General features: G+C 52.6%; 7 protein-coding genes across 7 annotated transcripts; 2 read left to right on the top strand and 5 right to left on the bottom strand.

Moving 5' to 3' along the window:
• Positions 1-305: 305 nt before the first annotated feature.
• NEUTE1DRAFT_64543 (uncharacterized protein) lies at positions 306-3,201 on the bottom strand (the record flags this gene model as incomplete). Its single annotated transcript, XM_009853501.1, has 4 exons — positions 306-698; positions 781-2,682; positions 2,737-3,033; positions 3,096-3,201. The coding sequence occupies 4 exons, from the start codon at positions 3,199-3,201 to the stop codon at positions 463-465; spliced, it is 2,541 nt and encodes an 846-aa protein (XP_009851803.1).
• A 1,386-nt stretch (positions 3,202-4,587) lies between these two features.
• Positions 4,588-6,185, bottom strand: NEUTE1DRAFT_122777 (uncharacterized protein; the record flags this gene model as incomplete). Its single annotated transcript, XM_009853500.1, has 3 exons — positions 4,588-5,160; positions 5,261-5,993; positions 6,078-6,185. 3 exons carry the CDS (start codon positions 6,183-6,185, stop codon positions 4,694-4,696), a joined length of 1,308 nt encoding a protein of 435 aa, XP_009851802.1.
• A 633-nt stretch (positions 6,186-6,818) lies between these two features.
• On the bottom strand, positions 6,819-7,787 carry NEUTE1DRAFT_83214 (uncharacterized protein; the record flags this gene model as incomplete). The annotated part of the gene is made up of 3 exons (XM_009853499.1): positions 6,819-7,263; positions 7,333-7,493; positions 7,600-7,787. 3 exons carry the CDS (start codon positions 7,617-7,619, stop codon positions 6,869-6,871), a joined length of 576 nt encoding a protein of 191 aa, XP_009851801.1.
• A 2,710-nt stretch (positions 7,788-10,497) lies between these two features.
• NEUTE1DRAFT_122775 (uncharacterized protein) lies at positions 10,498-12,786 on the top strand (the record flags this gene model as incomplete). Its single annotated transcript, XM_009853498.1, has 3 exons — positions 10,498-10,606; positions 11,007-11,876; positions 11,937-12,786. 3 exons carry the CDS (start codon positions 10,498-10,500, stop codon positions 12,323-12,325), a joined length of 1,368 nt encoding a protein of 455 aa, XP_009851800.1.
• Positions 12,787-14,727: 1,941 nt separating this feature from the next.
• NEUTE1DRAFT_138367 (uncharacterized protein) lies at positions 14,728-15,506 on the bottom strand (the record flags this gene model as incomplete). Its single annotated transcript, XM_009853497.1, has 3 exons — positions 14,728-14,789; positions 14,881-15,017; positions 15,127-15,506. The coding sequence occupies 3 exons, from the start codon at positions 15,504-15,506 to the stop codon at positions 14,728-14,730; spliced, it is 579 nt and encodes a 192-aa protein (XP_009851799.1).
• Positions 15,507-17,972: 2,466 nt separating this feature from the next.
• Positions 17,973-19,450, top strand: NEUTE1DRAFT_130221 (uncharacterized protein; the record flags this gene model as incomplete). Its single annotated transcript, XM_009853496.1, has 3 exons — positions 17,973-18,074; positions 18,133-18,568; positions 18,641-19,450. The coding sequence occupies 3 exons, from the start codon at positions 17,973-17,975 to the stop codon at positions 19,276-19,278; spliced, it is 1,176 nt and encodes a 391-aa protein (XP_009851798.1).
• Positions 19,451-19,495: 45 nt separating this feature from the next.
• On the bottom strand, positions 19,496-21,691 carry NEUTE1DRAFT_110733 (uncharacterized protein; the record flags this gene model as incomplete). Its single annotated transcript, XM_009853495.1, has 3 exons — positions 19,496-19,500; positions 19,906-21,416; positions 21,483-21,691. The coding sequence occupies 3 exons, from the start codon at positions 21,689-21,691 to the stop codon at positions 19,496-19,498; spliced, it is 1,725 nt and encodes a 574-aa protein (XP_009851797.1).
• Positions 21,692-22,080: the final 389 nt, after the last annotated feature.

Below are 22,080 nucleotides of genomic sequence, written 5' to 3'. Positions count from 1 at the left end.
CCCCCCCCCCCCCCCCCCCCCCCCTCTTTCTACTTTTCCTCCATCCCACCGAAATCCTCCCCCCCCCTCCCCCAAAAAGCAAATTGGAAACGATATCCGCTTGATGCTCATCCATGTTTAATGTGACGTGGTATAGCTAGCAATGACGTTGGAGAAAAAAAAACAAAGAAAAACAAAAAAAACCACAAAGGAAACGGCGGCGCGGCTCCGGCCGGGAAACGCAATGAGCGAATGTGTGATACATACTAACAGGGCAAGAAGGAAGAACCCCCTCCCCCAAAAAAGAAGAGGATGATAAAAGTAAGCAGCTAATAAACAATACCCCCCCCTACTCCCATCTCCTCTCCCCCCAAAAATAGGAATTCATTATACACAATGGGCCGAAAAGGAAGAGGCCCAAGTCATACATCCTCATCTCTCGGATCGTGACACAGACGGCAACTACTACTACTACTACTACTACTACCTCGCGTACACTTTGACCATGCCGTCTCCACCACTGCTAACCACCCATTTTCCGTCCTGACTCCATACAACGGCGCAGACACCTTCGCCGCGCATGCTCCTATGGCAAGTCATTTCTTGCGTGCATGACCTTGTCTCGAGGGACCAGAAGCGCAGCGACATGTCGTGTCCGGCGCTGACGAGCTCGCGGCCGTCGGGGCTGAGAGAAAGGCTAGAGACGGATCCTGGATGGGCTAGCATGTTGTATGTGCATTGACCTGAGAGAATGTTAGTCTTGAGTACGCACGCATACGCTCAGGAGACAGCAGAACTTACCGCTATTGGCGTCAAAGAACCTAATGTAGCGATCTTCATGGCCAGAAATGATGGTACCCTCCACGCCAGAGCCCGCCATGGACCGGCCGCCCCCGGTAGGCCCACCACCAGTTTCATCTTCACCACCGGGGCCTTGTGTTTGATCCAATCCAACAGTTGTCGCTACAACAGCGTTCACGGCGGTGTTGATGGTGCCGTCATATGTATCCAAGCTCGCCATCGTTCCAATCTCCTCTCCGCTGCGGGTGTCGTAGACAATGATGGCGGCATCCGCGTAGCTGACAGCAAAAGTCTCACCATTGGGACTGAGGGCAGTAATGCACGTCGGGCTAGCCTCCGAGTTGGCCCGCTTAATGGTATGCACAAGCGTATGATGGAAGGGAGAGTTGGATGCTGTGGTCGGCTGTGGCGAGCTGGGGAATGCGGAGCCAGAGCTCATGGAGTTACCCCGAACACGTCCGCCTGGCCCACGACGACCTGGTCCCGGTTGGGGCGACGTGAGTTGAGGAGGTGCGCTGACAGCCCATACCTTGACAGTCCCATCCGCCGCTCCAGACACCAACAGAATCCTATCGGGTGGACCATGGCTATTGGTCTGACCGAAAATGGCACCCAGGTTCGTGGGCAAGACGCAAAGTGCCCAAACAGCGTCGGTATGGCCATCTAGGGTGGCCTTGGGGTCAACCCTTCCTCTTTCCCACACGCGAATCGTGGCATCTTGGCCACCAGAGAAAATCCAACCATCACCCTGAGCACGACCGCCGGTAGAGAAGTTGGGGGATGGCGACCAAGACGTAAGAGACAACACGGCCCCACTATGGCCGCGATGTGTAAAGTCCGCCGCAACATCAAGATCTCCATCAGCATTTCGTTGGCCAATGTGCCTGTCAGGAATATGGAACCTTTTGACCAAGCCGTCGTCTCCCGCCGTGCAGATCTCTGGCTCGCCAGGGCTTCCGCCGCCCGAAAAGATAACAGTCCGTACCACATCCAGATGACCGCGCAAGCCAAAGCGGAATTTGAACATCGCACCCTCTGCCTTCTGGTTCAGGGACCCAAGCGAAAGCTCGTGCTCGGCGCTCCGTCTACGCGCCATACCGCTCGAGCTCTTTCTTCGGTGGGAGAGCGCTCCACGATTAGGAGACTTGGTCAGGTTCTCGGCGCTGGGGAAGGCATCCGTGTCAGGCCTGCTGGAAAAAGACTGTTGCGGGGTCGGCTGTGTCATCGCGGTAGGATCCTGGAAGTTGGATTCGTTAAAGTCCCATGCATCCGTGGTCGAGGCAGATTTTGGGGCAGCCGGCTCACGTCCATCTCCCCTAACCATCGGAGGCGCCTTGCTGAGCGCAGAAGTTGGCTCTTCGGCTGGCTGAGATTGCATCGAAGCTGACCAGTCGGGGGTTTCACCACTCTTCAGGATATCGTGTAGCTGCTGTCCTCTGGATGAACGCTCCATAGGCGCTCCTTGCAGTTCGCCATATCCCTTCGGTGGCTGGTTAGTCTGCGGCCGTGGTCCAGCTACATGCTGTTGCTGTTGCTGTTGCTGTTGCTGTTGTTGCTGCTGCTGCTGCTGCTGCTGATTCTGCAGAGCGGCAGCAGTCGTAGTAGCATTAGCAGCAGCAGCCTGCTGGGCAAGCAGGTCCCGAATCTGGCTTTGTTGAGAACGCTGGTAGGACTGCTCAAGCTGCTGGTTCATGGCTTCACCCTCGCGGAAGTCGTCTAGGATAGGCAGGGGCGGGGATTCTCGTGGTGGTTGCGGGTTGGCTGGCGTCACCATCAGATAAGTAAACTCGGCCTGACACTGATCGAGGAAAGTTTTGAGTTCGTTGCGCGCGGATTCGTCGTCTAGAGGACCGATCTCGATGTTCTCGGCCTCGTTAGGGGCTCCGGAGAGCTTTGTGTTTGCTGTGAGGATGTGTCAGAACGTGCCAGCAGACAGGATGAAAGAAGTGTGCTTACGGCGCAACTTTTCCTGTATGAGGGCGGACCGGTCAAGCTTGGATTTGTTGGCCTCCGCCTCAGCATCATCCTCAGCTCCCTTCTCTTTACCAGTAGACTTTAGGGCAGCGCTCTGCTCCTTGACCTTCTTTTCGAGTATCGAGACATATCGCTTGAGTGCCTTTTGTGTCGCGTCTGCTCTCCTGGCCTGACCCTCGAGGTTCGCTATCCTCGCGCGCATCTCCTGCTTTTCGATCTCCCAGGCATTGCGGTCGCGCTCATGACGGTGCCACTCTGTCTGGAGGAAGCGCATGACACCTGCATGACGAGTGTTAGCCCTGACAACGAAGTAGTTTGGTCTGGTGCCTGAACCGACTAACCTTGGAGTGTATACTCGGTCGCGGGCGGCTGACCAGAGCCATTGCCCATTACCCCGCCCATCTCATGGCCCGCGCCAAACGAGACATGAACGCCGTTGGTGCTCATAGCTGTGCGATCTTGGGTGGTCGAAGCGACAGCTTAAACCTGCGAAGCTTTTCGCGACGATAAGAAGCGAGGCTGGCGTGGTCGGTCGGCGGCTAAGCAATCGAGGGGAGGAGCAATTGACGTGGGAGATTCCAGCCGGACGACGATCGTCAGAGCGCACAGCGTCGACAAGTGGTGCTGAGCTGGTGAGGGACCGCGTGGACCCTCGTCTCCCCCTTGGTTTGTTTGCGGTGTGATGGTAGGTGGGCAGGTAGTCGGGTGCGTAGTGCGAGGCTAGAAAAGCAAAGCAAGTAGAAGTGGCAGTCGGGCAGTCGAAGGTCGTTACGTCGCGGTAGTGTATCGAATGCGATCCGTTCGTCGGCCAGCTACGCTACGTATCTGCGTGCCTTGGCTGGAATTAGAAGAAGTGAAAGCCACAAGGGGGGGATGGCGCCGTCGATTGATCCGCGGCGGCTTGAAAAAGCGGGAGGAGTGACCCTGATCTGCAAAAAGGTCCTGGTTGCGTTGGGGTATGCTAAGACATGGGATAAAAAGCGAAGACGTGAAAAGAAAAAAAAGAGATGATGGCGAGTCCCTGGATTCGCGATGGTGGTTCAAACCAAGGTTCCGTTATGATGCGCGTACGAACCACTCAACCAACCTAGAGGTAGCTCCGGTCTCACTCCAACGAGCAAAGTGGGCTGCCACTCGGCCAAAAGCCCAAGACAGACGGGACTCGATGCCTGCGGGTGGCAGACGGATAAACGCACTGCGTGGTTGGTATGAGGGAGCTCACCACTCGCGACTGCCCGCTGCACTGCGCTGCGACTGCTGTAGTGGTAGCGACGGGATTGCGATGCAGCAACGGGCAAGCGCGCTTTGGTCCTTGCAGCGTCCAATTGGGAAGCTGAAGCGACTAAACACACCATGGCAATATCTTATTGGCCTGCGTGTTATCTGTCCTGTCGCATTATCGCTCCTTTTCCTTCAACGAAAGCGCCATGAGATTTCAACCTCAAAATCTTTTGGACATTAATAAAAAGGCGCTCCTGTCAAACATTCGTTACCAAAGCCGAGGCCTCAAGCTTGCCCCTTAAGTACTTAGTTCTGTTGCACAGCCATCTATCGTCTCGACTTGCCGGTGTCGCTGGCTCCTATTTCAACAACACCAAATCACAGAATTCGGATGCTGCAAGGCCGCAATTGCCATCACCTTTTCCAGCGTCAGGGGCAGCGCGTCGGCCATGATAAACTCAACAAAGAAAGCACAGATCGGAACATGCACCGTGCACAGACCCGAGGACTTGGTGATGTCCAGGGGAAGCTCAGGGGAGCTCCGCGACTTGAAAGCTTGGCGCCTTCAGGTTCAGTTGTCTGCAGTGGTCAAGATTTAATACACCTGGGTTGACAGTAACATCCATTGATCAAATCATCACCTTTACGAAGATGGGTATACAAGTGAAGTAAACTCCTCCAACCTCCAACTCCAAAATCCAAAGCATAGCCAGCCCTTCTAAAACTCCAACTCCTCAACCTCCATCCCACAAGTCGTACACGTCTTGACCGTCATCCCCTCCTCATTCTCAACCGTCCTCCCCCATTCATGGACATGCTTCCCTCCATTATTGATCGTATCCCCAAACTTGGTCGCTTTTCCTCTCCTCCCTGTTGAAGTACCATCACCACCACCATCTCCCCCTGCTATCCCGCCCAACTTGCCCGTGTTCCTTCTAAACGCCTCTGTCCTCGTCTTCCTCTTCAAGTCAAGCAACTTCTCCTTGAACTTGGCCTCCTTCCTTCTCTTCTTGTCCTGCTCACGCTTCTCAAACTCGGCATCCAGAGCCTCCGCCGACCCCCACTTGACATTAAATGCATATTCCTCGACCTGGTATCGTAGAAAGAGCATCATGTCGTGCCAGTGAGATTTGTGCGGGTTCGGTTTAGAGAGGTGAGGGAGGAGTTCGGGGTCTTTGAGTTCAGCTGTAGCAAACCAGCGTCAGCAACTCGCACCATCTTGCATCACCAGTAAAGCAGGGGCAAACAAGCAAGCCAGCAGAAGAAGAAAAAAAAAATAGCTCACGATCAGTCAACAAATAATCCTCCTTCGCCTCCGTCTTGGTCAACAAACTGTACTTCTCCGGCCACCGCTCCTTACACTTGCCACACACGGCGCACCCAAACGTCTCCGCCCACACAAAGTCGATTTCCAAACTACCGCACTCCCTGCACTTCTTCGTCTCCTTAATATCCGTCAGCACACTCAATCCCGGCTCGTACGGCCCGGCTTTAGTCCGCTGCAACTTCCGAATCAACTGCATCCGCTCCCACTCCGCAGCCGTCATGTGCGCCGGCTTTTGTTCCTGCTCCGACGGCTGTCCCGGCTTCGTGGGAACGGACAAGTGCTTGTTGAACGGATCATCTTCCAACGACAGGAACCCACCCTTGGTGTCTGTCATGGCGCTAAAGTTGTAATCGACGAATTTGGTGAACTTGCGCGAGATGGGGGGCAAGCTTCCCCCTTCGCTGTTGCCGTTGCCGTTGTTGCCATCTTTCCTCTCATTGGTCCCTGTCCCCGTGCGAGCGTCCCGGTTACTAGCCGGTATGTCATTTCGCGAGATCGATGTGAACGGACGCTTGCGAGAGGCCGCCGCCGCCGCCGCGCGACCGGCGGCGCCGGCTAGCTGGATGTCATCGGTGGCGGCGATGCCGGACGCAGTGCGTGGGAGAGAGTCGGAGGGGAGAGGAATGCCGGCGGCGCGGTGGTCGGCTTCGCGTTGGGTGCGGAGGTCTTTGACGCGGAGACGGGATTCTTCCTGGTGGACGTAGACGGTTGGTTAGTTATGTTTTTAGATTTTGGTGCGACTGGATATAGAGCCAGGCTGAATGGAGTGGCTTACTATACGACGCCTGTCGGCAGCGGGAGTTGGTGGTGATGGTGGACGTGCTGCGGTTGTTGATCGTGTTGATCGGCGCGCTTGAGCTGGAGGAGTGGACGCCCGTTCCATTGTGGAAGTTGCTAGCTGTGGCGCAGTGTTGATTATATTATTTGTGAGAGGGAATTGTCATCAGAAAATATTAGGCATTCAGAAGTATCTTCAACAAAACATAGAAAAGAATTGGTAATGGTTATTGAAGGGAAAAGTACATTCACAGAACGTGCTGTGTCGCGAAAGCAAATACTGTGCATCGGCCCCTCGATGACGCTGTTTGGATCGATTCGGCAGGCATCAGCCAAACAAGCAAATGCTGCTTCGCCGCTTCGTTCCAAGGCGCCAGAGTCCGCCGCAGAGAGTATTGCCACATCCTCGGCAATGGCGACAACCTGACAAAAGTAGTCAAATCCACAACAACAGGACATTTGAAGTCAGCAAATAGTATGCCAATCCAGATAGTAGTGTATTGTTTACTACTCCAATGTCCTGGCAACGTAGGCTTCTAAGCGGACTGTCTCGCTTATCCGCCATTTGCTTAATCCCATTAACCACCGCCCATCCGTCTAACCTGAACCAAAGGATGTCATGTCTATACGTAAATTGCCAATGCTTTAAAAGCCATATTGGTACAAAAGTATTACCCGCCCAGATGATAGCCGGCACGGTCGTGTATAACCTGTTTCCCTTCCTTTTTTTTTTTTTTTTCTTCTTCCTGCACCATGCAGCATTTCCAAAGGCGATTGATTTGAATCGCTTTACTCCTCCTTGGCGCCACCGCGGCCAGCACGCTCGGCAGCCTCAACAGCCTTCTTGTCGCTCTGAGCAGCGCCGCCCTGGAGACCGGCCATCAGACCAGCAGACTGCTTGAAGGGACGCTTGAGGTCGCCGCTGGCGGGCTGGCCAAAGATGTGGATCTTGGCAAGGTTGGACTCGAAGGCGCCCTTGAGGGGGATGATGCTCTGGATGAGGAGGGGGTTGGTGTACTTGAAGTAGAGGTGCATGACGCCCATCATGAAGACGCCCATCATCTGGGAGCGCAGGAGCTGCTTGGACTGGGCGAGATCGTAGGCGTGGATAGTGGTGGTGACGAGCTTGCCCTCCTCAGTGGAACCCATCGGCGCCGGCTCAACGTACTTGAGGGTGGTGAGGTCTGTGGAGAGACCAAAGTTAGCAGACTGTGAATTCACGTCTCTCTCGAGGGAGAGGAAGCGCGACATACCCTTCTTCTTGTTGATGGTGTTCATGATGTAGAGGTGGATGCAGAGGATGATGACATTGCTGAGCGCGTAAAGAGCGCGGCAGAGGTTGAGAACGTTGGGGTCCTCGAAGGGAATCTTCTTGGCGACCTGCATCATACCAAGGATGATGATCAGGTTGGTGCTGTACACATATGTTAGTAACTGGAATCCGATACCCGATCGCGACCCGACGTCGAGGACACGGCGGCACGTTGTTCGCGCGTTCGGCAGGCGGTCGTGTTTCTTACATTTGCGGGGAGAGACCCATTGTGAATATGTTTGACCGCGGGGCGGAGAGATTAGAAAAGACTATAACCAAATAAACGACGTTGACGACGTTGGGTGTCGACAACAAAGAATCAACGGGAAGAATATGCGCAACTGGCGGTAGATGGATTGCGTTGGCAAAGAGACGGAGTCACGGAGATGATGATGGATCGCGACAGATTTTATTTAACTAGTAGTGTAGCTGCAGACTGCGGGATGGACACTCTGTCTGGACAGTTCCCTTTGGCTTGGGCCGGCCGCCGGCAAAAAAAAGGCCAAGGCTGGATGCGATTGCCCAGACAAACCAGAAGCACCGACCGGAGCAGTGACACCTCCGTTGCGGAACGCAGGCGGTCCGAACTTGGCCAAATTCGCCGCCATCCAGAATCCAGCACATGTGTTGTTGGCGACAACCTCTCAACTTCAACAGATTCGGGGTCGTCCAATTGGTTGCTACAGGTCGTCGACGGACCACAAATTCCCCGATTCGGGCGCTCTAGCGGCGCTGTCTTAGTCAACACTCGGGGCCCGCGGCGCTGGGCATTCTCGTCCCTTTCGTTGGCTTCATCAATTCCATCCCATCATTATCTCTCTGCGGCAAAAGGACACGTTCCCGATTCTTCAGTTATATTGGAGACAGAAGCTTACCTGACCGCACGCTGTAGAAGGTATAGTGCGCTTACACGACCCGGAATGGCTCCACGACCCGGCCATGTGGAAATGCCAGTATTGAATATGATAACTCACCTTCTTTACCAACAATATCATGGCATGCTAGACCGTTCTGTAAAATAGCTGTTCATATCTGATGTTGGAGTTCGTCTTTTTAATGGTCAGGATCAGGGACTTGATCCAAGGGACCAGTGAGGGGGTGGCTCGTGCGGCCGCTGACGAGACTTGCCAAGCCGGCTAATTGTGGGCTTTACGATAAGATAAGACGCACGTGAAGCCAAGCGGGTATGGTGTCGTTCTTTCTCGAGCTTAACCCTAGATTGTTCCTGTAGGTCACGGTAACCCTGATATTGCGTTCCTCACCCTAATTTCAGACCCAGGAAAACATCGATCCGTCCACTTTTACACAAGTGCTTGAAATCATCCTATACCTACCTCTAGTTGGCTTGCACAGCAAGTTAAGAGACTGTACTGACGACACATTACCGGGAAGGTCGTTTTGGAGTCATCGAGATTGAGGCTTCTAGATCATTGAACGACAGTGAGTCCAGGGCAGATCCGGGACTACGTTCTTACGCTCTGCAGTCTCCACCTTGAAAAGGCCGACCTTCGACGAGACACGATCCGGCCCTTGTCCTGGCCTTTTATCAACACCAATTTACGAAGCTCTCAAAGTTCATGAAACACAAATGATGATGATCATGGCCATCTGCAGGACAGAAAGGGGCCTGTCTTGTTAGCGCCAATCTGTGACAGTTTCAGAGTCGCATCCAAGGGGCCTCGCTAGAAAGAAACCAACCGTTCAGGGGAGCTCAAAACTGAAGTGTTCTAGAAGTTCGTGATGGTGATGGTTACGTGTTCTGCGTCAGTATCCACCACTCAAGTGCTTCCATTTCAGTGACAGAAATGACGAAACCAGGGTTGCCCTGGCGATCCGCGGATACAAAGTAGTGTATTTGACAAAATGCCTAGCGTTGTGTGCTCAGCCACGGCACTGCAAGACGCTTGGAGCCACTCATGTCACTCTCAACTGCCGTGAATGGGTTTCGGGAAACGCCTCACCAAAGGCGTTGATGATGCGTGTCTAGTGCCGACTGGAGTGTCTTAAAAATAAAGAACAGCCCAGATAGGTTGATGAAACGGCAATCCAACGGACAATGAGGCGCCGACATTGCCCGACTGAGCGGCACCCCGACGGGGAACCCGGAGGTCCGGGTGCGGGGACGGGCCGTTGGAGACACCTGAAACGGACATGTCGGCGATCGAAACTCCACCTCCCCGTGGTGTACCTACCTTAGTTAGGTTTCCTATGTATGTCTTTTAGGTTGGTCGGCAGGGCACAATAACTGCTTCTGGGTCAGTGTCGGGGCTCCAACTTTGCCATGTGCAGCAAAGTCAAGCCTTCTGGTCCTCCTTGCATGAGTGTCATGGTATCGGCTCGAGGTGCCCTGACTGGCACAGAGGCGCAGTTGAGATTGTCGGATCGACCAAAGACCCACCGTTCAGCTGGGTTAAGATGGCTTTGCACGTCGAGTTAAGGCACAGTTATAAGGACGGGAGTTCGAGGATTGTTGGCAATCAGATTGCTCCTACCTACCTAGGTGCGAGTGCTCGTTTGAGCTGCTTGAGCCAATCTGAATGAGCGTTGATGCTCTGTTAAGGCTGAGATTTGGGGGATGTTATGAGTGGATGTTAAGAAATACTTGTAACATCCAAGCTAAGAGGCCTCACTTAATTTAATTATCGTAAATGCAGAGTGTCGGGTTGAGAGGTCCTTACTCCTTAACCGCCCGTGAATTTGATGGCAGCCCCGAGTGGCCGAGACTTGTCAGGTAAGACATAACCCTTATAGATACAGCTTTGAAATCAAGGGAGAATGCTGTCATCGTTGGTCGTACACGGTACTCGGGAAACCGCTTTACTATCGACATGCATAGCAGGCTGCCTTATACCAACTTAAGTACCTGCCTTAACAAGCTTTGAAGATGTGCGACTGGCGACACTACCGTCGGGTGCTACCTAGAGGTACCTCTACATCATGCTGCTTCCAAGCTTTCAAGAAAATGACTGAGCCAGTGGCCCGGTCCGTCGAAACAACCTCAAACCTTCATCGAAGCTGACGACATCTTGTCCCAACTTCTCTCTCCATGGAACAACATCCATCCTCACCTTTTACTTTTGTATTTTATCTCACGATCTAGTACAGTATGCACACCATCCAACCCCAGGCAACTGTATTACGCGTCCCGGGCGGTGGGGGGTGCATCAGCCCGCCCAATCCGGAAGGACCCCGGTACAAGCGGTTCGTCCGGGTTGGTATCGTACTATCAAACTATAGAGATCATGTCGTCCAAATGTGTTAAGCGACGTCTCCTGGGGCTCTCTTGCGAGGACAGGTATTGCCGATTCCCACACACCCAACCACAGGCATCGGCCGTCCACCCTGGAGCAGCACGGTCACACGCTAACCCTCATGGCACTTTAGCGTTCCAAGCCCGTTCGGCGTGAGAAGCCCAGCCACTAGAGCCTGTGCCATCCCTGCCCGGGCTCCTCCAATGGATCGCTGTCTCTGTCACTTGCCTGGCGTTGCCCTGTTCCTTACTTGAACTCTGGGTGCCCCAACGCCGCCGCCGACAGTTCCCCCCCGCCAGACGATCCGCCCGTTCCTTTCCATCCTTCCATCTCAATCACCCACCCAGCTCTGGCCAGCATCCAGCGGACGGTTTCCATCTCAACCGACAACAACCACCGACCCCCATCACGGGCCACTCCGACATGAACGTCACCAATTCCGTAAATAAGACTGTCAATCCCAGCGAACTCTTCCTGGACGCAAACCAACCCGGAACCGCTTGGGACCAGTCACCGTATCACTCTGACCTGCTCTTCGCCGGACTTGGCTTCGACAATAGCTTCGCCATCGGCCAGCACGCGAATGACGCCTTCAGCGCTCTCGAGAACACCAAGCGATTGACGGCAAACTTTCCAACCCAACCATCGCTTGTTACGCAATCGCAGGTCTTGGAAGCGCAGCCAACAGGAAACGGGCCCACCTATCTCGACTCCATCCAACACTCGGGTCCCAACTTCGACTGGGCAGGGGACAATTCCATCAACTCCATCAACTTCTCCATCCCCACTCCCTTCACCATCCCTCAGCAACCCGTTTCCGGCTGGAACACTACCCCCGCGACGACTCCTCTTGCGCCCCGTCAGCATCGCATTCCCGGTCCCGGCTCTGGTCCCGGTCGCAACTTTGGTCTCGCTAACGAACAAGCAAACCATCTAAGCGAGAAGGACAAGTACCTCGCCATCACACATCGACAAACTGATCAATACCATCGTATCGAGAAGCGCACCAAGCTTCAGCGATTGGTCAACAACATGAAGACATTGCCCGTCGTCATTGAAGACAGGCCGTGCGAGTTTCCCAAGCTCAGCAAACGGGGAAAGCACAGGGATGAGGACGACCTCGACGAAGACGAGCGGGTACTCAAGGGCGAGGAGGCCAAGGGTATGACTTCAGCGCAGAGGCGTCAACTTCGCAACAAAGTCTCGGCTCGCAATTTCCGTGCCCGCAAAAAGGGTGAGTTTACCTTTGTGTGATTCTGCTTGCGATGGACTTGTCCACTGACTTATATCTTAGACTACATCAATGACTTGGAGGAAAAGTGCAAAGAGCAACACCGCACAATCCTCCAGCTGGAGGCCAACATGCGTGCCCAGATTACCGACAATGAGCGCTGTAAGGCTCTCATCGTCGAACTCTTGGGACTGCCAGAAATGGCGAATGTGCTCGGTCACTACGAAAAGAAGATCAGCGCCATGGCCCAGACGATTGCCCCTGCCCAGTCTCAGATCAACATGGACAGCAGTATATCGGACTCGATCGGAATGCCCTCTTCTCAGTCACAGTCTCAAAGCATGTTCTCAACCTCAACGTGGGCGCAGCAGCTGGGAGATGAATCGGCCGATGTCGATGATTTCAGTGATGAGATAGGCATAGACCCAGCCGGTCTTGATTTTCCACGTTAGGGCCCGGGCACGCGATGTACTCTCGTCAGGGATAGAAACGCCCAACTCTGACCCTGTCTCGGTTGGGCCCGGTATGCGTTTCTAACTCTGATGAACAGTATGGGTTTTACGATGTTCCATGTTCAAATTTGGCGTTTGCTTTCGGAAATTTGTTTTACTTCCATCAGTACGTGGAGTTCAATATTGCGGTTACTTTACTGGCTTTCGATGTGTGATATGGGCACGCGACACGACCCGCGAGCCTGTCGAGGTACGATGGGGGGGGATACAACGCACATTTTCAGGAAAGGCGACAGCGGTAGATATGATTTGGGGTTCTATGTGATGGAGACGGCTATATTTGAAGTTACAAAAATCGTTCAGATAAAAGAAACCACCACACTCTATGTATCAAAAGCTATCTCAAAGCGCATTGCTTGAATGATATGTTCGTCTGAATGAAATGAACTCTGTTTGATTGTCAAATTCACAGTCTTCGCATGCGGTCAACTTATTTAGCACAGCAGATGCTCACAGATATACCACTCATCACTTTACCGCGCCAGCGCATTCGCAAACAACATCTGTTTTCAGCAAACGACCTGGAGTATATACTGCAACAACTGGAGTTATAGCGAGTTTATTCAGAATGTAGGATTAAGGGGAAACTTCTCAACTCGGCTACTGCCAGGTCGGTATGTACATACATGATGTTCCATGTAAAACCAACTGCACGAGTTTACTAACAAACCCCCAATTCTCCAGTAGGTGCACCCGACTGCCCTGCCCTGACAGCTTGAAGTCGACACTCGTACCTTGAAAGCGACGGGCGGGAGTACCTTATTGCTGCCGTATCGACAGCCTTGTGTGATTCGGCCTTGCATAAACGCCCTACTGCTGCTGCTGATAGTAGAGGCGCGTGCGTTTCTGACCTACCTACCTACCTCTTTGTACAGCCCCCCCTTTTTACTATAGAGTGTTCGAAGGAAACTAAGGGTTGGTAATAGGTAGCATTTCATTGTATATCAATGCCACTGAGAGGATTTATCAAAGAGCAGTTTAGAACACAGGGAGGGAGGGAGGCCTCTCAAATTGTCGAGTGTCTTGGTGTGCTCGGTAGGTAGTAGCTTCCACGATGGTTACCTCTAGGTTAGGTAGATTGCCGGGTGCGAGGTGTGCCGCACGGGCCACTTCCTGTGTTAAGATGTTCCAGTTGTGATCGATGCATTGCGAGTTTGGTCCTGGTTTTGTATATTTCGTTGATGGATTCTTACTCTTGAAGTCCCTTTGCACGGAAAAAGAAATACCAAGATATATGAACTTGAAGCTCTCAACGCAATACTTTGTTAGCTTTGGTTTGAGGATGGTATGATCGTGATGCGCTTGCCTCCTCGCGGCGGAGAATGACGAGTGTATTTTGGTTTTCAATAATTGTTCAATTTCCGAAGTGGTCTTGTTGGGAGCGAGTGAGGTGTTCGTCATGGGGACTGATCGGGTCGGCGATGCTTGGGAACATTTGTATACATTGGTCAACTCTCTAGCTGGTGTGGATTAGCTGAGTGGCCTGCTTCCTCGGTGAGTTGCCCTTTGTGCCTCGATGTTATCGCGCTGGTCGTCATCTATATCAGCCTGGGAGTTGTTTGCCATGTTCACTGCAACGAGAAAGTAGTTTGAGGAAGAACACACTGACATACGCGTATTAGGACTGAAGAGATCTGTTGTGTGTGGTGATCATTGATAGATATCGAGCTATGGAATACCGCGTGGTGATCGTGGTAAAAGGCGTCACGATTACTTGTACATGAAGATACCATTTTCGTGAAATAGGATAGTGGCCGCTGGTTTTTTGTATCTCTATCAACAATCAAGTCTTACAACATCTGGATTTACCTACCACCTAGCAATTTGAACAAGGAAGGAAATACGCCTACAAAAACAAGATGTTAATACCACTTCATACCGACGTGTGAGTATTACTTTCCTTACAATTGTATACATTGCTTGGTCCTATTCTTGGTTAACGGATGTCTTCTTCTAGGGGATTATGTTTACAACAGCAATGGGGAGCTCTCTTGCTTCGATGACCGTAAAGGGGCGTGAAAATAGTAGAGGGTTTTCTAGTTGCTGGAGGACGAGGCGTTTATGGTGCAGGATGGCAGTGGTTGTAGGTACTTGAACCTCGAGGTAGGTAGGTGGGTAATAGTCGTTAAGAGTGCTTGAAAGGAAGGCGAAAAGGAATCAGAAGGGAAGGGGCGAGGGACAGAAGACATGAAAAGCAGTCACTTTGAGAATAGCAAGAACGGAGAAAGACAACATCCGGTGCTAAATAATTTCCTTTCACACAAACGCAGAACGTTCAAAAATTAATTGTAAATTCCTCATCTACTTCCAGATTCATTTTAAAGTCATCACCCTTCAACAACCTAATCCTCTGGGTGTGGCAAGCACCCCAGCTGTCCCTTGTCGTCGAGACCGATACCGATATCTGTTTGACGTTAACATACAGCAAAAAAAAGCACAGTCAAGTCATGAAAACGTGTGCAGATTACTTCTGGAGCGAAGGTGGGCAAGCTTACCCAACGGAATGATCACCGGCCGCTTATTTCTTTGCTTTGCGCACTGCAACACTGGCTCGTGCCCCTTCTTGCCCTTGAGGTCCTCATCAGCAATGTAGCAATGGTGTCTATCTTGACAGGCGTTCTTAAGGATTGCCCTACTTATCGGTTAGTATGTAGACACTTCCATGACAACTTGTCTCATCTCATGATTCTGGGCCCAATCTAGAGATACTACCGTAGAGAAAAAAAATGTGCTACACTTACTTTCCACTGGCCTTCTTCAATCGATAGACCTCCATGGGCGCAAACTGCCAATTCAATAATCCGTTATTGAAATTCCCCTGTGAGTCCTCGTTTTCCGCTGTCGCGTCTCTCGGCACAAAGTTGGCGAGACATGTGTTCACGTCGATCTCGCTGCTGTACTCGGTCTTCTTCTTGTCGACTTTACAGGTAGCCCGAAGGACGCATGTCTCTTTGTTCCACTTGTAGTCCCAGCATTTCTTGCTGAATCCTGCCTTCTTGACTTCGCGAGCTTCATGAAGCTGGCCGTCACTTGTTTGTAGAGGTGAGATGCTGGCGGTGGATCCGAGGCTGAATATTGAAAAGGAGAGGAAGAGCCCTTCAAGAACAGATGAGTAATGCATTCTAGCTCGTTGAGTAATGCGAGTGTATAGTGCTAGTTGGTGGTTTGGTTGTCTTGATGTCGTGTTCCGTGTTGATGCTCCTCCTGACGAAGAAGGATGGATGATTGCTGCCCGGCAGACTCGTACTTATTTCAATGTGAGGAGGTCACAATTCAACACCATGAGGGACAAAGTGATTTATATGCCCAGGAGATACTAGAGCACATAGCCATGACATGTCGAAACACAATTCTCTCTTGATTCTGTAGCGCGCGGGTATACTGGGAGTTGCTGCTATCACCAACAGATGTGATCTCGAGCATCGTGCCTCTGTTTGCCAGTTCATCTCCACACTACACTGACAGGAATATCTCGAGAGTTCCTTTTGTCGTCTTCCTCGACTTGAGACAGTTGTGTGCCTTTCCAGCGGTTAACGGATGAGCGCTTCGTTGGGCGCAGACACGCAGTCCAGATGCGCCTGCAGTCCAACACAGGTGGACCACGGCAGACAACGTCATCTCGCCCTTTGTTTGAAAGCACTCCCACCTTTGGCTTCTTACTTCCTTCCCTTTTATGTTCGCACCTCGTTTTCGCAAGCACGAACTTTTGTTGCTTTCGCCAGAACTCATCGCAACGACTTTAATGCGCCACCAGCAACCACATCAACACCTCGTACATGAGATTCTTTCGACTTCACTCTGTAAGCGGCCAAGTGATACATTTTAATCCCAGATCTACCTTCGCCTCTGTAGAACAGAGTGATTGTCGCAGACTTGACGCTCAATGTTGTGTCTCACCATACGGAGTATCTTCTGCACTCTCGACGGACGGGATGGTTGGCTCCTGGTTCTCGGCAGTTGGTGGTTTTGTACCCGTTGGCTGTTGGTAGTCAGCGGCTGGAGTAGTTGGCCGTCGGATACACAACACATGAAGCACAAACAAAGAAGGGAGTAAACACTTTCGTGGCTGTTGTGTTGGCAGTTGAAAAATTCGCAAGAACCTGAAAACAACATCAAGCCAGATAGATATACGCCTGTGGGAAAGCGCTACGACAACCATGGATGTGGATACTTCCAACGTACCCATTTACCCATTTAGGCCGTTCTTCATCATCACCTGCTGACAAAAGCCTTTCGGGCTATACCGTCTGGAGGAATCACCATTCATCTAAATAACATGCGCTGCGAACAATGTTACCTGCTCTCTCTGTATCTACATCACCAAATCCGTGACCAACCTGACCTATACCATGAAAACGAGGGACAGTGAATCGTCACTTGTGACCTGCAGTTCAATAGCATCTATCTGCCCGAGGGGATGCGATTGCCAAGAGACAGAGATGTGTTGGTGACCTTTTACATCAACATCAAGCTGGCGCGGATTATCTTTAACAAGACGTGGGAGTGTGGTGGCGGCCAAGGAGGGGCTTAGGCGCCAGAAACACCGAGATATGTCCTGATCCTGGTGCAGCGGACTTGACACTGATGCTTAACAGATGGGACAACGTGTGGAAAAAAAAAGAAATATTAGATGAAGTATGTTGCTTCACCGGAGGACTCTCCCGCTGGACTGAAGCTAATGTAGATGGACCATAAGTGGCAAATCCGGAATGACACCGAGCGAAACTTTATGACGAAGGTGCCGAGGATTATGTTCAGGTCGAAGGAGAGAGAACTTCAAACCTTCGCGGACAAGAATGGTTCCTCAAAACAGATGCTGGGCAGTTCGTTCTCGCTTGAGCTAAAACCATGTCATCTCTTTAACCGGACATCCAGGTTTTTTTACGACCAACTTTCCATTTCACCTCGAGCCCGACTGCTTCATATTTCAAGGCTGCTTACACCTGGCTCGGTGTAATATGGGTAGCAACAGAGTCTGAAAACGTGGCATTCTGGGGTATCGGAGACGACAAGTCTGGGGTATCGGAGGCAAGGATTCGGGCCGTTTGCAACGCTACGAAGCCGGTTGCTACCCTGAAGGAAGGCCCAGAAGAGGAAGACAAGCACCGGTACGACTAACCGAAACGACCAAGACTCAACGGTTTGCATGGCTGCATCCCCGCAATTTCCAACGGCTGGCACCCTGGAGGTGGGAGAGCCTGGGGCCCCGGATTTCCTGACTGCACACATCTGGCTTTCATGCAAGTCATCTGAGCAAGTCCGCCAAGGGTTTCATGGCGATGCTTGACACCGAATTCACATGTGTCGATGGCCGCGGAATGTTGAACCGTCCTGCCGGCTGAGGGAAATATCGGAACACGCCCAACGTCATATGTGATGGCAGTACTTCGGTCGTATTTGCGAGATCGCCGAGGAAAACCCTGCCGGCAACGTACGAATCTTGTGAAAGGGTGGTGATGTCGTCGTCCTGTTAAGAAATACTTAAAGGATTGGCCCAACCGCTGAGAATGCATCTCAGTTTGGACACTCCAGCACACTTCCTCGGCCATCCTGCTTAGCTTTCGGCCTTCCCCTTCCACTCGCCAACATGAAGTTCTCCATCATCTCGGTTGCCCTTGCATCGGCCATAACGGTCAACGCCCATGGATATCTGACCATTCCATTCAGTCGTACAAGACTTGGCGCAGAGGTAAACAAATACCCTGAAGATCGTTGGAAGATTGATCGTGCTGATTTGTGTTTTCTAGGCCGGCTTAGACACTTGTCCCGAGTGCTCCATATTGGAGCCCGTGACCGCATGGCCCAACGTTACGGAAGCCAAGGTCGGCAGGAGTGGTCCTTGCGGCTACAATGCCCGCGTCAGCATCGACTACAACCAGCCAGCGAGCAACTGGGGTAACTCTCCTGTCGTGACGTACACTGCCGGCGACACTGTCGACGTCCAGTGGTGCGTTGACCACAACGGCGACCACGGTGGCATGTTCTCCTACCGTATCTGCCAAGACCAGGAGCTGGTCAACAAGTTCCTCACTCCTGGCTATCTCCCGACCGAGGCGGAGAAGCAGGCTGCCGAGGATTGTTTCGAGAAGGGCACCCTTCCCTGCACAGATGTGAATGGCCAAGCTTGCGACTTCAGCCCTGACTGCCAGCAAGGTCAGGCATGCTGGAGGAACGACTGGTTCAGTAAGTTATCTCTACCTAGCCTGCATCAGTAAAAGAAAAAGCATCCTGCTAATCGTCGTGTGACTTACTTAGCCTGCAACGCCTTTCAAGCCGACAGCCGCCGTGGCTGCCAGGGCGTCGACAACGCTGCTCTCGGATCTTGCTTCACCACCATCGCTGGCGGCTACACCGTCACCAAGAAGATCAAGATCCCCAACTACATCTCCGGCCACACTTTGCTCTCCTTCCGGTGGAACTCTTTCCAGACCGCTCAGGTGTACCTCTCGTGCGCCGACATTGCCATTGTCGGCGGCGGCGAGACCAAGCCCTCCACTACCAAGACCACTGCAACCGCCACGACTCTTGTCACCAGCAGCAAGACTCCCAGCGCTTCTTGCACCCCCGCCGCCACCGTCGCTGTGACCTTCAACCACCTTGCCAGCACCAGCTACGGCGAGTCCATCAAGCTTGTTGGCTCCATCTCGCAGCTCGGCAGCTGGAGCGCCTCGTCCGGCGTTGCCTTGTCTGCCTCGCAGTACACCACCAGCAACCCGCTCTGGACTGCCACGGTCAGTCTCCCCGCAGGCACCAAGTTTGAGTACAAGTTCGTCAAGGTTTCCAGCAGCAACGGCGGCGGCAGCGCCGTGACTTGGGAAAGCGATCCCAATAGGTCGTATACTGTTCCTCAGAGCTGCGTTGAGTCGGTAACTGTTGATTCGTCGTGGAAGTAGGCTATTTCGCTTGAGAGGTGCAGGGAAGTGGGTGCGGGATATGTAGGGTTTTGGGAGTGTCCGGGTGTAAGCTTGTTGAGGCTGAGGGGAAGAAAGGATCTGGATGATGTATATAAGAGTTTCAGTTTCAGCGGAGGAGTCAATTGCATGCGCCGTCAAAGCCAGTCGGTTTATTGTCGATATGATGGGATGTTGGATACGACAATGAGATGAGTGCCTAACCTGCAAGTCAGTAGTTTGAGTATCTATGTGTTAGTGCACTAACTACTAATCAACAGCATCGGACGGATGACGGGCTGGGTGGGATACCCTCCTATGATTCGCTACCTTTTTTGAATCGCAGAATAATATGCTGTAGACTCGAGATATCGAGATAATCGAGATAACAGGGCGGGCTCAATAACACTTATAAAAATGGGAATGGATTGCGTGATGTGTCGTTGTTGTGGGAAGACGGGGACGGGTGGAAGTGAAAAGTGAAATATTTCCTCCTCTTTCCGCCGCAACATCAACCTCGGAACAATCGACAAATCACATTAATCACCGTTCAACCAGGGAGGCGCTTCCACAATCAAAATCTCAAGTTAAAATGACTACAGAAACGTCAGAGCCCGGAAAAAAACCTACCCTCACCGGTCCCCTCAGCCCCGACGACAGTCCCAGTCTTGTTGATAATCCTAGTCATCTTATTCCTCGCCAGCGGCAGGTCATCGTCCTCCTCGCGAACGTAATACGCCAAATCCGCATCTGGGTTCGTCTCTGTCTGGCTCTGCCCATTTCCCAGATACGTAAATCGATTGCCGCCCTCGTACTCAAACTTCCAGTCCTCGAACCGAACCTGCCTGATGGCCTCGAGGTAATGCAGCGTCGACCCGGGCCACAAGGCCGTGATTTTATCTCTGGACGACCCAGACTTGTACCAAGACCTACATGGATCCGCCCACACCGTCTTGCTCATGAACTGGTCCTTGTACGCGACAAAATCCCGGACGGCCGCCGCATCGGGCGCAAAGGACCGGATGTTGTGGGTCTGCCAGTGGTCAATCATCTTGACGATGTAGTCGGCCTGCGCCTCGACGCCAATCAGCAGCGGGCCCGTCCCAATCGGGCTGTTGGGGCCCAGGATCGTGAGGTAGTTGGGGAAGTCAGCGGCAGCGAGGCCCAGATAGGATTCGGGGTCCTGTGCCCAGACGTCTTGCAGGTTCTTGGTGCCGGCCACAATGGGAAACCGGGGTCGGTACGAGGCATCAAACCCAGTGGCACAGATAAGCACGTCAGGGACTGCGTGCTCGCTGCCATCCCCACATTTACACCCTTGTTCGGTAACCTCGGCCACTCCGGAGAACACGACTTGAACGTTTGACTGGACAAGGGCTTCCAGATATCCAGAGCCCGGAGTAAATCGACGGCAGCCGAGGGCAAAGCTTGTTGGTATCAGTCCCTCCTCCAGTTCTTTGTGCCCTGCTAGCTTCTCTTTCATCATCTTGAGCATGACGTCGCGGGCCTTGTTGTTGGCATCCGTGCCCTTGAAGAAGACAGGAAGGATACTGTTGTTTCCACGCTCGACGCTCCTGCGATAGGCAAGCAAGTGACCAGGCTCCTCGGCAAACCGTCGCTTTTCCTCGTCTGTGTACGGACGGCCTTCGAGCCCAGGCCACGGCGAGACCCAGGCTGGCCCGCGCATAAACACAGTGACCTTCTCCGCTAGCGGCTGAATGGCTGGAAGGAGTTGGATACCCGATGATCCGTTACCGATCAGTCCGACAGTCTTTCCCTTTAGGTCTACCGACTCGTCCCAGCGGGCCGTGTGGAGAAGGGTGCCCTTGTACTTGTTCAGTCCTGGAATGTCTGGCCACTTCCAGTTGTTGAGGATCCCCCCAGCGTTGACGAGAATGTCGCACGTATCAATCACGGTCTGGCCCGTTGTGAGGTCCTTGATGGAAACGTTCCAGCCGGATCCAGTCCACTTGGCGCCTACCACCTGGTGTTGTGTCTTGATGTACTGGCGAAGGCCATACTTGTCGGCGAAATCGTTGAAGTAGGTGTATATCTCTTGGCTAGTGCCGTACAAGCCTGACCAGTCCGTCTTGGGCTCAAACGACCAGTTGTAGTTGTGCGAGGCGACATCACAAGCACAGCTGTCGTTGTCATTGTCAGCGTGTCTGTGTGGCAGGGTAATGGAGTGAGGCTGGTGGTTGACTTACCCAGGATATTTGTTCTCGTACCATGTTCCCGATACCTCTTGGTTCTTCTCATACACTATCAAGCTGAAGCCGCTGATATGCTTTTGGAGTTTGTACGCCAGCTGCAGACCTGAAGCCCCGGCACCGATACAGATGACCCTCACGGGACGCTCAGTATGGATGGGCTTGTCTAACCGCCATTCAGGCGAAGCGAAGGATTTGAGAACCATTGTGAGTCGAGGAGGGGAAGATGGCAAAAGAGTGGACATGAAACCAGTTTTTGAGCCTCATTGCAGTGGTCTAGGAACAGTTAAGTATCTCCCACAGCCGCCGGCATGAGCTGATTTAGTCACCGTTTCGTCTTCCAAAACCGACACTGGACTACACAGCATTCTCGGGTCGGACCGGACCATAAAGTTCATACTGTTAACTTTACCTAACGCAGGCAAGAAGGGAGCGGACTCCGGAGACCGAGGCCTTTTCGGCACTTTGGGTAGTAGTACTACTACGTCCCCTCGTAAACCATGAAAACCGTTGGCCATTGAGATGGAGTCCGGGTGTGATGCTGAGGGGGATCGCCTGTAAACCTTCCCTTGGAAGGTACTACTGACCGAAAGCG

This window comes from Neurospora tetrasperma (genome assembly GCF_000213175.1).
Source record: "Neurospora tetrasperma FGSC 2508 unplaced genomic scaffold NEUTE1scaffold_4, whole genome shotgun sequence".
NCBI classification, from domain to species: Eukaryota; Fungi; Ascomycota; class Sordariomycetes; order Sordariales; family Sordariaceae; genus Neurospora; species Neurospora tetrasperma.
This window is presented reverse-complemented; position numbering and strand designations above follow the sequence as displayed.